At 42.7% G+C, this 17,521-nt stretch overlaps 1 protein-coding gene across 2 annotated transcripts; it reads right to left on the bottom strand.

Moving 5' to 3' along the window:
• Positions 1-11,047: 11,047 nt before the first annotated feature.
• On the bottom strand, positions 11,048-17,118 carry LOC110806247 (F-box protein At3g07870). 2 transcript variants are annotated; one of them, XM_056842236.1, is made up of 3 exons: positions 16,862-17,118; positions 16,572-16,733; positions 11,048-12,505 (listed from the first exon to the last, which is right to left on the bottom strand). In XM_056842236.1, exons 2-3 carry the CDS (start codon positions 16,643-16,645, stop codon positions 11,275-11,277), a joined length of 1,305 nt encoding a protein of 434 aa, XP_056698214.1. In that variant the 5' UTR covers positions 16,646-16,733; positions 16,862-17,118; the 3' UTR covers positions 11,048-11,274. The 2 variants fall into 2 exon arrangements, with proteins under 2 accessions (XP_056698214.1, XP_021867578.1); XM_022011886.2 differs by having other exon boundaries at positions 16,572-16,647; positions 16,862-17,117.
• Positions 17,119-17,521: the final 403 nt, after the last annotated feature.

Raw genomic sequence — 17,521 nt, 5'->3', positions numbered from 1 at the left:
GGGCATTTCCTTGGATCTGAAGACCATTTACGACTCGGCTCCTGATTACAAGTTCGGAAAAGAGAATCCTCGTAATCCTCGCTTGAAGGATTACGTACTGTCTCCGTCGGGTGTCGCTCGGATATCTGAAGTTCGAGCCGATCCGTGGGATTCTGCCTCTTCTCCCGAAGCTGTTCCAGTGAAGGTCGTGCTCCCTGATTTGAGGACAACCTCGGATCCGGTGAGTGTTTCTATATCTCGAAGTCTTTTGTTTCTCTTTCTTTCTGGTTGGCCGTCGGCTAACGTCTTGGTCCTGGACCATCTTTTTAGGGTCCTGGGACTGACGCTGTGCCGCGTGCCGTTCCTTCGGTTTCATCTCCGGCTCGGATAGATATCTCTTTATCTAGGAACCGGGTACTTCACGGTTTTTTCTTTATTCCTTCCTTTGTCTTCTTTTACATTTATTGACCCTTGGTCTCCTCTGTTTAGGATCAGCGCAAAGGAAGGGTAGCACTCTTTTGAGGCCTTCCGCGCATCCGAAGAAAGCGAAGGCTTCTCAGTCCTCGGAGAAGGTATTTGTTCTGACTTGGAGCTTTTTGTAGTCCGTTCTCTCTTTTTCCGAAACTGACTTTTGAGCGTTTGCCCTGTAGGAAGCGGTTTCGGAAGTCATGCCTCCTCCCAAAAATCTCCTTCACTTCATGCCCTTGCCAGGGCAGAAGTTGAAGAGTGTGGTGGTTGCGGAACCGCCGCCCGTGGACCAACCGTTGGCTGAGGAAGATACCATCCCCTCTCCGCTGAAGCCGTCTGCTGCTTTAGGGATCGAAATCCAGGATATAACCAAGGTGATGGAGGCGATTGAAGCCGACCTTGTTCCTGGCTCGGATGTCCCTATTGTGGCTGAGCAGAAGGAGGAATCTGCTGACGTTTCTCTCGAAAGGGAGAAAAGTCCAGATAAGGAGATGGTGGATCTCACCGAAGCTCACATAGAGGTTCCCGAAGCTGAGAAGGGGGTCCCTTCTGCTGAGGAGGAGCAACCCGAGCAGGGTCTGACGAGGAAGAGGCGCCACTCGACCTTGGGCTCTACTTCGACCTCGGCCCTGGATAGACTGATCCACGCTGACCCTTGCTCGGATGTTCCGCTGAAACGGATCCCCGAGGAGGTAAGGGAGGCGATGGCTCGCTATGCTAGAGCTCCGGTTTTGGGGGAGAACCCCATGGCTCACGTGGGATCTTTGGTGGGTCCCGAAGCTGCACGGGAGAATCTTCTTCGGGCCAACCCGCAGTGGAGGGTTCCTGGAGCTGAGGAGAGGAACCCAGCTATGATGGCCCAATATTATCTGAATGAGGTAAGTGTTGGAAATTCTGTTTTGAGTTCCGTTTTTGGTTTGTTGTTTTCTTCTTTCCTCATCTTTTCTCATCTTTTCTTCTTTCCCAGGCTGTTTTCTGGTCCTCGTTCGCTTCCGAGTGTAGCTCGGTTGAGGAGAGACAACTGAGGAGATATCAGGAGGCTTATGCTCGTGATATCCCTATCTTGGACCAGAAGGCTGGGCAGCTCTTCGCCGAGCTGGTGGAGGTCAAGCAACTGTACCTTCAGTACAGTCGTGAGGCTAGGGAGTCGGCTGAGCGGATCGCGGCCGAAGTTGGGAAGCTCATTTTCCAAGTCGAGGAGGATGCTGAAAAGATAGCTTCCTTCGACAAGGAGAGGAAAGAAATGGCCGCCAAGTTTGCGAGCGAACTTGAAGAAAAAGACAGTCTTCTCAAGGAGATGACGTCTAAATTTGAGGCGGCCATTAAGCAGAGACAGGAAGCGGAGGCGAGGCTTCAGTAGTTTGTCAAGCATCGGGAGATTATTCAGAATCAAGCTGACAAGGTGCCCGTTCTCCAGCTGAAGATCCGAGAGAAGGATGCGGCCATTCGGAAGTTGGAGCAAGAGAGAGTTGACCTCTACACTGCTGATCAGTGTAGAGAGCAATACTGGAATGGCATCCTGGGTGCTCGGCGCATGTTTGCGAAGCACATGCCTCATTTCCCTTGGAATGAGAAGGTTCCGCTCTGGATGAGGGCCCAGGATCACTTGGAGGAGTGCCAGGCCGATCGAGACGAAGCTGAAGCTGAACGTCAAGCTGCTCTTGCAGAGGCTCGGGCCCAGAAGGCGTCTTCCGAAGGTGACACTACTGCTGGGGGTTCTTCGAAGGATGCTCCCCTAGGGGCTGCTCCTGAGACCCCCAAGAGTTAGGGATTCGGGCAGTCGTCTTCTTCAGAGTCGGTCGGTTCCAGTTGAGGACTTCCGAACATGTGCTTGCCTTTCCCCCCTTTTGCCTCGGCGCTGCGTTGTACTCATTTCTTTTTGTTTTCTTTAGTACTTCGGTAGGCCGGTATTGTCTGTTGATGGCTGCCGATTTTAACTGTTTCATTTTGTTTTCAATTTTTGAGGTTTTCAATGTACTTGTACTCCCCCCAAATATTGAATAAAAAATGAATGTTTGTTACTTGGCTGCTTCTTTTCAACTTTGTACTTTCGCAATTTTAGGTCTTTGAATCCGTAGATTTTTCGAGCTCCTCTTTCTGCAGACTTGCTAAAAACCTTTTGATCTTGCGAGCCCTTTAAATCCGTAGATCTGTTGAGAGACTTTTTAACTTTGCGAGTTCTTCAAATCCGTAGATCTGCTAAGAGGCTCTTTAGTTTTGCGAGTTCTTCAAATCCGTAGATCTGCTAAGAGACTCTTTAATTTTGCGAGTTCTTCAAATCCGTAGATCTGCTAAGAGACTCTTTAGTTTTGCGAGTTCTTCAAATCCGTAGATCTGCTAAGAGACTCTTTAGTTTCCAGACTCTTCAAATCCGTCGATCTGCTCAGAGGTCTGGATTGTTCTTCCGATCTCTTGTGGTTCGGAAACCTGGGCAAGAGATCGCTAGTCTGCCTCTTAGTTATGCCTTCGGCGATCCGTGGATCTGAGCCGGAGTTTTATAACTTGATTCGAGCGACTGTTTGTGGCGAACAAGTTTTATTTGGTTATCGCGAATCCGAGGATTCTGGACGATTCCCTGAAGTGTATGATTTGGTCATTTCTTGCATTTTATCAAGGAATGGGCAAAGTCAACCTGTTTTTAGTCTCGGATTGATCAGATCCGAGGCTGCACATATATATATAAGGGGACAATAAATATAGAGATAAGTTTAATGAAACACATGGTGCCAATGGCTTTCCTCTTCTCATTAAACAACTTACTTGGTTTACAGACAGAGATCATACAAAATATTTCTTGAGAACATCGGTATTCCAATGGTTCTTCAGAATTGTTCCATCTAACTGTTTCAGCATAAACGTGCCTGGCCTTTTTTCGGAATGGATGATGTATGGTCCTTCCCAAGTGGCTGAGAGTTTGCCATGGATCCGTCCTTTCTGAACCGAGGCGGCGTTTCTGAGCACTAGATCACCGACTTTTAGGGGTCTGGCGTTGACTCTTCGGTTATAATGCTTGTTGACCCTCTGCAAATAGGCTGCGTTGAGCGTCCTTGCATCGTTCCGAGCTTCGTCCAGTAGATCGAGAGCTTCAGACAGAAGTTGGTTGTTGCTTTCTCCTTGGAGCCCATCATACCTGTTGTATGCCTGGATCCTCAGGCTTTCTGTTCCGATTTCCACAGGGATTACAGCTTCGGATCCATATACAAGGTGGAACGGTGTTTGCCCGGTAGCTTCTTTCTCGGTGGTCCGAAGGGACCATAGCGTTCCGGGTAGCTCTTCTAACCACTTGTTTTTGTCATCCTCGACTCTTTTCTTGAGTGCATTGAGGATGAGTTTGTTAGCAGCTTCGGCTTGTCCGTTGCTTTGTGGGTGACAGACTGCCGAGTAAGCTAGGTGTATGCCGAACTGTTTGCACCACTTTTGCAACGGGGTGTTGTCGAACTGTTTCCCGTGGTCGAAGACCATCAGTCTTGGTATGCCGAACCTTGTGATGATGTTCTGCCATATGAACTTGCGGACCTGAGGTTCGGTGATGGAGGAGACAGCTTCGGCTTCGATCCATTTGCTAAAATAGTCGACTCCTACAATCAACCACTTCTTCTGGTTCGTCGCTGAGGGGAAGGGACCAATGATGTCTAACCCCCACTGTGCGAATGGTAAGGGATACAGTGTTGATTGTAGGGTTTGAGCTGGTTGATGGATGGCTGGTGCGAACTTTTGGCATTTCTCGCATTTCCTTGCCATCTGCTTTGCCTCGGAAACCATAGTGGGCCACCAGTACCCAGCCCGAAGGGCTTTATGTGCCAATGTCCTGCCTCCGATGTGGTTTCCGCATATCCCGAGGTGGATTTCCCTTAGGATGTAGTCAGCGTCTGTTGGACCCACACATTTTAGCAGCGGAGCGGAGAATGATTTCCTCATGAGCTCTCCTTCAGCGCTGATGATGAACCACTTGTTGAATCTTTTCAGTTTTCTTGCCTGCAGCTTATCCTCGGGAAGTTCTCCCCTTTCTTTGTATGCAACTACTGCGTCCATCCAGCTGGGTTCGGTACGTAAGCTGCATACTGTGGTGGGTAGCAAGTCAATGCTTCTCTCTTGGTGAACTTCCACGTGGACCGACCTGTTTAGGTCGATGAGTGTTGAGCTTGCGAGTTTTGACAGTGCATCTGCTTGCGTGTTTTGTCCTCGGGGAATGAGAATGACTTCAAAGGATCTTAACTTTGACGTTAAGGACTTAATTTTTGCTAAGTAAGCTGTCATGCTGGGCCATTTGGCCTCATACTCCCCTCGGATCTGGTTGGCTACAAGCTGGGAGTCAGTTTTGAGGCGAACATGCTCGGCTTCCAGGGATAAGCAAAGTTCTATCCCTGCGATTGCGGCCTCATACTCGGCCTCGTTGTTAGTTGCTTTGAAGCCGAACTTCAATGCATACTCTATGCTTTTCCCCGTCGGGGGAATTAGTACAACTCCTGCTCCTGAGCCGTTTACTGTGGAAGATCCGTCAGTGAAGACCTCCCAAGTGCTTTTCGTGCCATCCAGCATTTCTTGGTATGAGCATTCGGCCAAGAAGTCGGCCAACGCTTGTGCTTTGATTGCTGTCCTCGGCTGATATTTGATGCCGAACTCTGATAGTTCGAAGGCCCAGGCAGCCAATCTTCCTGACCTCTCTATTTTTTCGAGTACTTTCTCGAGCGGTTGGTCAGTTAGCACTGTGATCTGGTGGGAGTCGAAGTATGGCCTCAGTTTTCGTGCAGCTACCACTACTGCATATGCGACTTTCTCGATGAGCGGGTACCGGGTTTCGGCCCCTGTGAGTGTTCGGCTGGTGAAGTAGATTGGCTGTTGCTTCTTTTCTTCTTCTCGAAGAAGCACTGCGCTGACGGTTCCAGGGCTAACTGCGACATATAGGTACAGGGTTTCCCCCTCCTTTGGTCTGGCCAGTGTCGGCAGTTGAGCTAGGTGGGCTTTGAGTTGCTGAAAAGCTTCTTTTTGCTCCTGTTCCCATATCAGTTCGGGATCCACTTTCCTCGGGACCCCCTTTTTCTTGACTGGTTCTGCTTCTCCCCCGGGGAGGTTCTTTGGTTTCAGTGCTTTGAAGAAGGGGGCTCCCTTGTCCGAGGCTTTTGATATGAACCTTGTCAGTGCGGCTAACCTGCCGGTTAGCCTCTGCACATCTCTCTTGGTCTTCGGCTCGGGTAAATCCAATGCCGCTTGGACTTTGTCTGGGTTCGCATCAATTCCTCTTTCGCTCACCATGAATCCGAGGAACTTCCCTGACTTCACCCCGAAGACGCACTTTTTTGGGTTCAGCTTCATGCTGTATTTCCGCAGATTTCCGAAGGTCTCTGCCAAATCTTTGACATGGTCTTCCTCCTTGATGCTTTTTACGATGGAGTCATCCACATAGACCTCCACATTTCTCCCTTTCTGGTCGGCGAAGACGTGATCAACTAGCCTCTGGTAGGTGGCTCCGGCATTTTTCAAGCCGAAAGGCATCATTTTGTAGTTGAACACTCCTGCGCTTGTGATGAACGCTGTCTTTGCCCTGTCATCGGGGTGCATGAATACTTGGTGGTAGCCTGAAAAGGCATCCATGAAGCTGAGCAGTGCATGGCCGCTGGTGGAGTCAACCAATTGATCTATCCTTGGCAGGGGGTAGCAGTCTTTGGGGCAGGCTCGGTTCAGATCTGTGAAATCTACGCACATTCGCCATGAGCCGTTCGCTTTTTTGACCATCACCACGTTGGCCAGCCACTTCGGATACATGCATGGTTCGATGAATCCGGCCTCTTGCAACTTTTTTACCTCCTCGGCGATGGCTTTGTTTTTCTCCGAGGAGTAATTTCTCTTTTTTTGCTTTATTGGCCGAGCTTCAGCGTTGACATCCAGCTTGTGACAAATCAGCTTCGGATTTATCCCTGGCATATCTGCTGCTGACCATGCAAAGATGTCTTTGTGATCCCTGAGTAGTCGGATCAAATCGATTCGGAGCCCCGAGCTTAGGCCCTTGCCTATTCGGACGCTCCTGTCTGAATCCTCTTCGAGGAAGATATCCTCCATTTCTTGATCCGGTTCGGGAGATAGGGTTTCGGGGCGGGCATCAACTTCTGCGGGAGACAAGCTGCTCGTGCTTGCTCTTCTCCTTTTTGCCTCGCTTTCCTCTCTCGTAGCTCCTTTTTCTTCCTCGGGGCCGTCCCCTAGTTTGGGCTTTCGGACAGCAGTGTGGCAGGTTCTTCTCGCCACTTCTTGATCACCTCTGATTCGTTCGGCGAATCCTGCATCCGAGACGTATATCATCAGCTGATGGTATGTGGAGGGGACTGCTTGCATCTTGTGGATCATGGTTCTTCCCATGATTACGTTGTATACGGAATCGCAATCCATCACCAAAAATTCGTCCCGAAGGGTTTTTGCTGCTTGGCCTTCACCCACCGTGACTGGCAGGGTGATCTTTCCTCGGGGGATAGTTGCGGATCCGTTGAATCCGATTAGAGGATAACTGACTTTCGTCAGTGCTTCCTCTAATTCTTCGAGAATCAGCTGTTCGAAGCAGTTTCTGAAGATGATATTGACGGCACTTCCTCCGTCGACTAACACCCGATGTACGTTGTGGTTATTGAGGTCCATGGAAATGACTAGGGGATCGTCATGTTTGTACTGGACTCCGAAACAATCATCAGCAGTGAAGGTCATGTTCGGGGGGTGTGGCTGGTTGTCTCCCACCGCGCTGAAGTTGACCCGATGGGAGAGGGCTCTTAGGTGCTTCTTGCTGGCCTGGCCAGACTTCTGCCCCCCGAACACCACCAGGATGTCGTTTTTCTTGTGTCCGGTTGCTTCGTAGACCCTCTTCTGGGGTTGCTCATGTTGTTTGCCACTGGCGGCCTTTTCTTTTTCCTCCCTCCGGTCTAACAAGTACTGTTTCAGGTAGCCTCGACGAACGAGGTCCTCAATATTGTCTTTCAGCGAGTTGCATTCTTCGGTGTGGTGACCGAAGTCATCGTGAAACTCGCACCACTTGTTCTTGTTTCTCCGAGCTGGGTTGGACTTGAGCTTCCCCGGTAGTTTCCACTTTTCATCATTTCTGTTGAGGCTAAAGATCTCTTTTCGGGGCAGAGCTAGTGGAGTGTAGTTAGTGTATTTGGGTTGAAGCTCACCCCTTCTCCCGTCTTTCTTCGGGCTCATCTCTCTAGCTCCTACTTTCTCCTTCCCCTTCCTTGAGCTGCCCTCGGGCTTGCTCTGGGTATTCTTTGTGTCTCTCGGATCCGATGATCCCTTCAATCTTGCGGCGGCCTTGTTGAACTCTTCGGTTCTGATGAACGCATCGGCCATTTGGAGCACGTCAGCTATTCTGGAGGGGTTCTTCATTGAGAGTTCGTCACGGAACTTCCCTTCCTGGAGCGCGTGTTTCAAAGCGAAGATGGCCACGTCTGGCTGCAAGTTTGGTATGTTTGTTGATTCCTTCATGAATCTGGCCATGAATTCTCTCAGACTTTCGTCTCTTTCTTGTTGGATTGAGGTCAGTTCTGCTGTGGTTCGCTCGGGGCGATTGTTGCTCACGAACTGTGTGCAGAATCTCTTTTTCAGCTTTTTCCAGCTCTTGATCGACCCCTTCGGCAGCAATCTGAACCACTCTCCCGCCACTCCGGTTAGCGTGGTTGGGAAATATTTGCACCAACATGCTTCGGAGTAGGGACTCAAGAACATTTGCTGCTCGTAGGAGATGACATGATCCCTCGGATCTGTGATTCCGCTGTAGGTTAGGTGCGCTGGCAGTCTTACCTTCGGTATTTCTTCCATGATCAGCTCGTCCGAGAAAGGGGATGACGTGGGAGTCATGATTCTTTTCCCGAGTCTAGCCCTGATGCCTTCGTTTGCCGAGGTTCTGTGATTAGAACGTTCGGGCGTACGATGGGGGCTAGGGGTTCGATCATGCCTCCTGTCTCTTCTTCTTTCTCGGCTACTGACCTCGGGTCGTTCGCCAGATCTGCTTGACTCACCTACCCCGAGTCTCGTATGGATCGAAGGTCTTAACCTTGAGTGGACCGAGGGCCTCAACCTGCTGAGCACCGAGCTTCGGATCCGAGTGTTACGAGTAGTCGATTCGCTTTGGAGAGCTGTTGGAGTAGGCGATGGTCTCGCAAACCAATCTGGTTGCTGTTGTGCCCTTTTTTGGGTGTCCCACGTGCTTTCCATCCACCTCGATGTCAAGTGTGTACCTGTCAAGGGAAGGAGTTCTCGTTCGGGTCTGGACACTTCTACACTGGGTGGCTCGTTCAGCCTTCGCCTGGTCCTCCTCTCTTCTCTGCGGTCCTTTGCCAATCCTTGCTGCTTCTCATTGAAGAGGAAGTTTTGCATGATGGTCATGGCCGCAGTGAGCTCTTCCCTAGTTGGAATCGGAGGTCCTGCGTTTGCGGCGGTCGTAGCTCTGCTTGGCTGTGACCTCGCCATCGATTGAGGGTGCTCCTCTTGGCCAGATTCTGAATCTGACCGCACCATCATATCGTCGTCATTGTTGTTAACAACATCATTAACCATTTTCGCGGAAAGAGGTGATTGATGTCTTTCAAAGGCTTTGAAGTGTTCTTCCCCACAGACGGCGCCAAATTGTTCCGGTGTTGTAAAGATGGAAACAATGGGCTTCGAATGAAGGCCCTTTTGTATGTGTTGAAGATCTTGCTTGTTTGAATGAGTAGAGTCCGAATTCACCTGCACAAGAGCAAAGTCACTAGCCTCGGGGGTGTTTCCGAGGAAAGCCCCTCCGATGCCTAAGTAAGAACGATGCTCGAATTCTAGAGAGAAGTTCTCTAGAAGAGTAGTCTTAAGGCGATAAATTGGACGTACCTTGAGGTGTGAGCCTTGGCGGCCTATTTATAGTGTTTGCATAATAAATGCCCATAGGTCATTTATTGCTTTTGGGCCTTGGGCCTTGATGGATGGCTGACTAGCCATTGGTAGGTTTGATGCTGTTTGTTTAGAGCCATTGGGCTTTGGACTTAGTGGCCCAATTGAGAATCAATTGGGAGCCCAAACAGTATATACTACGTAGTACGTATATATTACGCATCTTACGGAGTATTACCTAAGTTTACACGGAGTACTACGTACTCCCTCCGTCCCGGAATACTCGCAACGGTTTGACTGTACACGCTTGCCAATGCATAACTTTGACCATCAATATCTTCAATTATATATTATAAAAACTTATAAAATATGTATATTTTGAAAATATATATTAAGATGAAACCAAAAATATATTTAATGCTAAAATTTATTTTCATATACTATAAATAAAATAAAAGTGAATTATGTGAATAGTGCAAAAAGCCAAACCGTTGCGAGTATTCCGGGACGGAGGGAGTAGTATTCATGAAAATTGCAACCAAAAAAAAAAAAAAAACTCGCTTTAGAAAAAAATACTTCGTAATTCTGAATAATGCATCCGTTTATTTATTTATTTATTTATTATTAGTTTAGTTAACAAATTTGAGAATGTGTTGATATCATCTACTACTACAACAATATAACCTTTGTGGTATTGAGGAGTTATTAAAAGGACAATGATGTAGACGATATTTAATCTCAAGTCTTGAGTATCATCACAGAGCGTTCTAAAGTAATATCTCCTACACCGTAGTTGCATTTACTTTCAACTTTTATTTTTAGAAGGAACCAAAAAGATTGAATTGAAAAGAAAAAATTAGGAAATAAAAAGCCTTGCGCGCTAATTAAGGGAATAAGATGCCAGGAAAACTAAGGCTCGAACTCGAAGAGTTCTTATCAAGTCTGACTCGATAAGGATTTTTATGCTCGAGGTAAATTCGAGCTCGAAAAAAAATAACCAGATCAAGCCAAGCCTATTAGAGTTTGGCTCGTGTCCACTCCTAATTGTTGTGCATAAAAAGAAAGCTGTTAAGTAAAAATGTAGTCTGTAAGTTTCAAAACAAACAACGTAGACCACATGCTGACATACTGTGGCCTACCTTTTATTTGGGCCCTGAATTTTCACCGGCCTTTTACCAATTCATAATCGTTTATATTTTCCAAAGAAAATTTTGTTTTTTTGCAAGTAAAGTAAACGAGCAATGGTCATGTTACACTTAATTGATGGTTCTAATTTGATGCCGGTTGATCTTAAGTGATACTCTTTCCGTCTCAATTTAATTGTTGTATTAAGTTTTCTATGGATTTTTTTGTTTTTTTTTGCTAATTTGCAGTAGCCTTTATTGATGTGAGAATGTATGGATCAAGCTACGAGTCGCCTCATTGGGCCAAAACATAATTCTAAATTTTAGCATAAGAGAAGACTGAAATTAGGAGGGAGTATCAGTGTGTACCTTGTATAAGTGTTATTTGGCGCTTACAATTATATCTGTCAAAAAAACTCAAAATTACAGAAAATGTATTATTCTGACTGTAAATGGGATTCTTGAATGGATTTATTCGTTTTGTCTGGATAGTTTCAGTTCTATGTCATATATAGGAATTGAATATCAGGGATGAAAACTCTGATATACAAGGCCAATTGTAAAAAATGATTCAGACGAATGGATTTATGACTTTACTGGTGATCTATCACCAAAGTATGCATTAACACTTTCCCAAATACAGAAAACAGCACGAGCATATATTTATCTGAAATGTCTATGGGAAAAATACAACATATAATTAAGTATTCAATAAGCTACAAACTGTGAATATCTATCAGCAAATGATATTACAATAATTAGTTTGAAGTTTGAAACTCTGATCTGTTTTCTACAACTGAAAATTGCATATCACTGTCTATTGTATAATAACGGGAAAGAGAGATCAGGCTAGATTGATTTCTGGTTATTGGTAATTGTCGTCCTCAAGTAGCAGCTCTGGGTTGATCTTATCTTTGAATGAAACCAGACTTTCCATGTATGCAAAAACTCCTCTGCAACTTAACCCATGAAACACGGAACCAACAATATTCTTAAGTTCATGTGTGATAGGATCAATAAGGACTAGCTCACCAGCTGTAGATTCTAATAAGATACAATTATCCTTCCAATGACCTAGTGGATTCCAAATATGTGGAAACGGTCCCATTGTATGTTGCTTGATCCAAGACGACCCTTCTCTGATTCCGAATGTCCAAATTTCAAGAATTTTCAGGGTCTTATGGAGAGATAGCAGAGCAAGAGAGCCATCATATATTGCAAGACACCTCTCGCTTGGTTTTACATAGTCAGGAACAACTATCTCTTTAAATTCATTTGTTGCCATGTCAAACGAAATTATCACATCTTTAGAAGAGTCAAAACCAGGGTATATTCCCAACCAATAACAACAACCATTCACATACATGTAGCAATTATTTATGTCCAACTCGTAATCTCTAGCCAGATCACCACAATATCTCCACGAATCAGTCCATAACGAGTAGACAAGGACCGACCAAGGATGACGGACAAAGTAACAACCATCTTCGTCAGGAGTTTTACTCCAATAACCTTTTATTACCACCACTTTATAGTCTTTAGTGACGGGATCTAGACCAAAACCAAAAACTTCATAAGGAGCATAAGTGATAGTAGACGGAAGATCGGGCTTAAAAATCAATTCAGGTAAGGGTTTGAACTCATTGATGGCATGATTCCACAGAGCACGACGATTATCATGGTAATAAAAGAGATAATATAACCCATCACAAGGACCACAAATATTCGACCCACGCATTGATGACATGGTGGTAAGAACATCATCACCATATTCTAATACTCGAGGATGATTATGAGTTTCATCATCAACCAAGAACTCGCACAATACAAGTGAAGCATAGGTGAATTGATATTGAGCCAAAAGACAACTACGCCAAATATTATTGATGTTGCTATAGTAGTAGTTATTCAAATGTTTGGACACGAAATGAGGATTCAAAATGATAGCATACCATGACTTGCACACACTCTTCAACTGTAACAAATCTTTCACAGGCAGCCACGACAAAATCTCGATGATCAAACTTTCAGGCAAATCAGCACCCACTCCGGCTTCCATTGAAATCATCTTTGACCTCTCTCGTTCATTCTTGCTTCTAAATGGAGTATTCAACAACAAACTATTACTTTTACTCAAGTTTTTAAAGTAAATGTTTTCAAATAAAATGTTATTCATCAGTTTTATCATATATTTTCATACATCAAATTAAGTATCATAATTTAATTACGCTAATATACAATTAAAGAGCTAGATTTGTGATAAAAAACATGCATCAGGTATTAACAAATCAAAATGTTGGGATTAATATGGAACAACCGAACAAGTATGTAAAACCCTAGGAAGATAGTATTTAAACAAAAAGTATAATTGATATTTCCTCCAATTATATAATAACCTAATTAGAAAATTGAATCATAACACATATAAAGACTTGAACATCCATTACTATTCATGTAACAGTGAATGGACTTGAACATCCATTAATTTTAGCTTATTTTTTATTTTTGTCTTATTCTTAATAATAGTGCACGGATCATCTTGCCCTAACTCATTCCACTTCCACGTACCTCCATGGCTTTCTCTGATGTGTAAGAATAATTGACCACATCGTTATATGCCTATGCATGATAAGTTCATGTACCTAGATATATCTCGGGGACTGGGAGCGCTTAAAGTTGGAACACCCCAAGTAATAAGCAAACATAAGCTAAAAAACCAGATTTTAAAAAGAATCATCTTTTTGTGTTGAAATTTAGTAATGGACGTCGTTGCTTTTGTCAAAACTTTCTGGTTTTCTTAAAATGTTTCATTTGATCATGGTTTCAATCTCTTGTGAGTCTGTAAGGTATATGTCGTACTAATACGAATACAACTCGTATTCCCAATAGTACAAGTGTATGACTATCCGGATCATTATTTGCTTTAGACGATTGGTGATGTACTGAAGTGGACAAGTATGTAGTTTTGACATCAAATTGCACACAGTGTTAATGCATATTTTTGTTTTCAAATTTCGAGTATTATTGTGTAAAGAAACTGATTGGAAATTCATGGACAGTAAGCCGAGGAGATGAGTTTGAGAAAAGAGGTTGATAAGAAACAACATCAGAAATGAATCTTCAGGTAGTAATGCCTGGATAAAATTATTAAAAAGTTACTCAGAAATGAATCATATCAGGCAAAAGGGAAGAATGTTGCTGATGAATAGGAGGATAAGGCTAATGATTATCTAGAGGAGGAAAAGAATGGCTACAATGATGATGATGATTATTATTACGATGACGATGATGAATTAGATGCTGAAACCAATGGATCAAAAAAATATCATAAAAGCTTGCAGGAGTTCTGGCAAAGGATAGATGACGGTGGAGGAAATCAATGACGCAGAAAGACGGTGGCATTATGGTCTGAGGTCGACTCCAAGAACAATCCAACACTTATTTTGCTCTTATTCATATGATATTTTTTGTAGTAGAACTTTGATATTCATATATAATATCTGGGCAATTATAAAGAATGACTATGTATATGCCTTTTGTAAGCAAATTTTTCAACAACTTGTAATCTTAACTTTATGCCTTTTGGTTGGGTTTTTCTAGAGGAACATGTAAGAGTTTAGAAGCTTGTGTTCCTAGGAAATACCCGTACACCTTTAGGTTATAAACTTATAGTGTCTGTTTTGTCCATTAAGTCCAGTTCATAATTAAGCATATTGGTTTTAGTATTGACGATGTTTTTTCAATAGCCATAAATTTTTAAGCATCTGTCTCTTACGTACAATTATTTACATAACATATTTTAATACCTTAGGGAATCGTGCACGCTAGTTTAAACAAAAAAAACGGATTTTTCGTGAGATACCCTCGAGGTTTAAGTTTATTCACCAATTACCCTCGTTGTTTCAGTAATTCACCACACACCCTTGAGGTTTCATTTTTGTGCATTAGATACCCTTAATGACCCTTGGAGGCTAACGGCGTTAACTAGGCGTTAGTGTGCTTTTACCATTATACCCTGTTCCAATTGACATTCCTCCTCCTCAAGGAGGTGCGCCTGCAGCCACTTCCCTCTCCATGGCCGTTGATTCCTCCAAGTCGGATGAATCTAGCGGCGACAATCGGTCCTCTATCTCTTCTAGGGCGGCGAACCAAGCTCATGTCACCCCGCACCTTCGAAGCTTGTCCGTTGACGCTGATTTTTTTGACGGACTGTCGTTCGACGGTGGCGGCGAAGGTGGAGGAGAGAGGAGGGTCGGTGGTGGAAATGGAGGAGAGAGAAAAGTGGGGATGCATGGAAGAACAAATTCATAGGAGAGAGTCGCTGAACTTGCTCTCATCGACCCGAAGCGCGCTAAAAGGTTACAATCTCCTCTTTTTCTTTGAGTCCCGCATTTTTTTCCTTTCGATTTTATTGTTGGTTATGATTTTGTGTTCATTTGCTTGGTTGCTGCATTTTGATGACTAAGTCATTTAGTTGTGTAATTATACGACTTTCCTTACAAATTTGATGGATTTCTTCCCCTCTTTTTTTTATTAATAATTCGTTTGATTGCATTTAAATACGTTGCAAAATCAAAGTTTTCGTGTTCCTTTGAGGAATTCAAGGTTTTTTCTGGTTGATTTTTGCTGGGTTTTTGGTTTTGATCTGGTAAATGAAGCTAAGATCCGTGTTTTATTTGTGTTGATTATGCATAGTTAAATTGAGATTAGAGGAATTTGATTTTAGGGTTTATGAGAATGGTGATCGCTGGGAAACTGAGATCTCAGAGAATTTGAGATCAGAAAGTTTGTATTGCTGATCTCAGAATGCTTTGATGAGGATATTATGTTTTCCATTTTTGTTTTCTGGCTTCTGAATCAAAACAATAAATTTCTCTGTTTATGGGGCTTTTTATGGGGCTTCACAGATCATTTTGTTACCAATTGCTCATGTAAACATTGTTAAATTGCAATCTTGTAGATTTTGGTAATATCGTTAACCTTAGCCTTTACTCCATTTGTTGTGGCTGCTAAATTTCTCAGCTTGTATGTTAGTGCACACTAGGCAGGCACACTACTCCATTTATCAGCTTGTATGTTAGCCTTAACCTTGGCTTGTATGTTAGTGCACACTACTCCATTTTTTGATTTGTTAATTTTTGTATCATGTTTTCTAGTTTTATATGTCTTTAACTATTGAGTTTAATTTTTGTGGTTAATTAAATTAGGTTGGTGATTGCAATTAGGATGCGGATTTTTTCAATTTGTACTACGGAGTAGTAGAAATCAAGATGGCGACAATCAGCTGTTGCTTCGAGTTCATCAGTTTTTGAAGAGGAGGGTAGTGCTAGTGTTACTGTGTTAGTCTCAAGTCTTCGGGTGTTAGTAGCCCAGTTGCCACTTCGCCTTCTCATAGGTAGCGGAAGCTCAATTCGCTCTTTCTTGTTTCAATGTCAAGTCCTATTAATTGTTGTAATGCCATTTGGTTGATGTTAATTATCTCATGTGGGTATGGTACAATGGTGCCCTGGATGAATTCAGTTTACTGATTTATTTTTTTGGATATCCATATTGCATACTGTTATATATGAGGATATCAGAAAAGTTGTGATGTTGTTCAGCAATCTATTGATTTTAGTAATGAAAACTTCTTAATTGCCGGAAAGGGGGGAAATGGTGGTTCTGGTTCACAGCAAAGGGCTGCCCTGGAGGTTCTGGTTCAAAGCAGGGGCATATGGTGAAATCATCAGAAAACATAGGGGCATATGGTGAAAACATATGAAACCATGGTGAAATAAAGTTTTTTGAAATACAGAGGTATCTTGTGAAATAAAGTTTTTAACAGCCACTTAACGGCAGGGTTAAGTCATGCGAGAAAATGAAACCTCAGGGGTATTTGGTGAATTACTGAAACAACGAGGGTATTTGGTGAATAAATTTAAAACTCGGGGGTATTTCGTGAAAAATCCGAAAAAAAAGGTACGATATAATTCCTCGAAAAATATTTTCTTTAACGAAAAAAGGGAGAATTATATAAAATAAATGGGGGTTTAAAACCCCAAAGTTAATAGTACAGAGTACAGACCAAGCATTGTTCAATAATTCCTCAAATTATATACTTGGTAATTTCCTATGAAAATTGAATTTAAACAAAAAGGTAAAATTGCTCCAAAAAAAATTCACCTTAGTTTCAAGAGTTGAAGCAGACGGCTGTTTTGGTCTGGAAAAGCATTATACCGTTGTAAAGAAAGAGACATTGCTGCAAAATCAACTTCCGATTGAATTAATGAATAACAAAGAAATTGAAACTAGATAGGTTTGTACTTTGGATTGAATTCATTTAAACTGCAGAATGAAGAAAGAATCATTAGTCGAGATTATTGTTTTGTATTAGGAATTGAATGAGCTATGAAAATGTAATTGGTTAATGATGAAAATAAAGACTAAAATTGGGGAATTACACAATAAAATACCTGATTGCGAATTGATTGAAACGGACAAAACAAAAAAAGCAAATCGGTGAATAAAAGTTGGCGACTTCAAAATCTCCAATCAAATGTGTACGTTAGGTTTAATTGGGAATATGAGTATAAAAATTTGGGCAATTAAAATTTGATGGACTAATATCTCATTATCAGTGTGTGTATATATATATACGGAGTATGAAAAATTGAGAGATGACGGAATTGATGGACTGGGATATGATTAGTGTGATTTGCAATTAAGGTAAGAACAAGTCCAATAATTAAAAAAGGACCTTGTTTATTGAAAAAAATTAAAAAATTAAAAAATTAAAATGTTAACAGGTAGCCTATCATTGAATAAAACAATGATATAAGCACTTGTTAAAACCTTGTACTCAACTTGTTAACCATTAATTAATTTGTATCGAGATTCCTCAATTTTTTTATTTAAACAAGATAAATTATGTTTATTTATAACGTTTTCACTTTTATCAAAATTCTGATATTGGGAAATGGGAAAAATTTAACGACCCAATGAATTTAATTGGTTAAAATTATAATTGGACACAAATTTTGATAGAATACTAAGTCATTTATGTGATAATATAAAAGGAAATGCAAAAAACATTTTGAAATAACCAAAAAGGAAAACGTAAAGAACAAAAAGAG

The sequence above is a fragment of the Spinacia oleracea genome, chromosome 4, assembly GCF_020520425.1.
Source record: "Spinacia oleracea cultivar Varoflay chromosome 4, BTI_SOV_V1, whole genome shotgun sequence".
Lineage (NCBI taxonomy): Eukaryota > Viridiplantae > Streptophyta > Magnoliopsida > Caryophyllales > Amaranthaceae > Spinacia > Spinacia oleracea.
This window is presented reverse-complemented; position numbering and strand designations above follow the sequence as displayed.

What these genes read in the sequence shown, in the direction of transcription:
- LOC110806247 (XM_056842236.1), bottom strand. Translation starts at nt 16,645, where the DNA reads ATGTCTCTTTCTTTACAACGGTATAATGCTTTTCCAGACCAAAACAGC. An exon ending in CTTCAACTCTTGAAACTAAG is followed by an intron (nt 12,506 to 16,571) that starts GTGAATTTTTTT and finishes TACTCCATTTAG; the next exon opens with AAGCAAGAATGAACGAGAGA.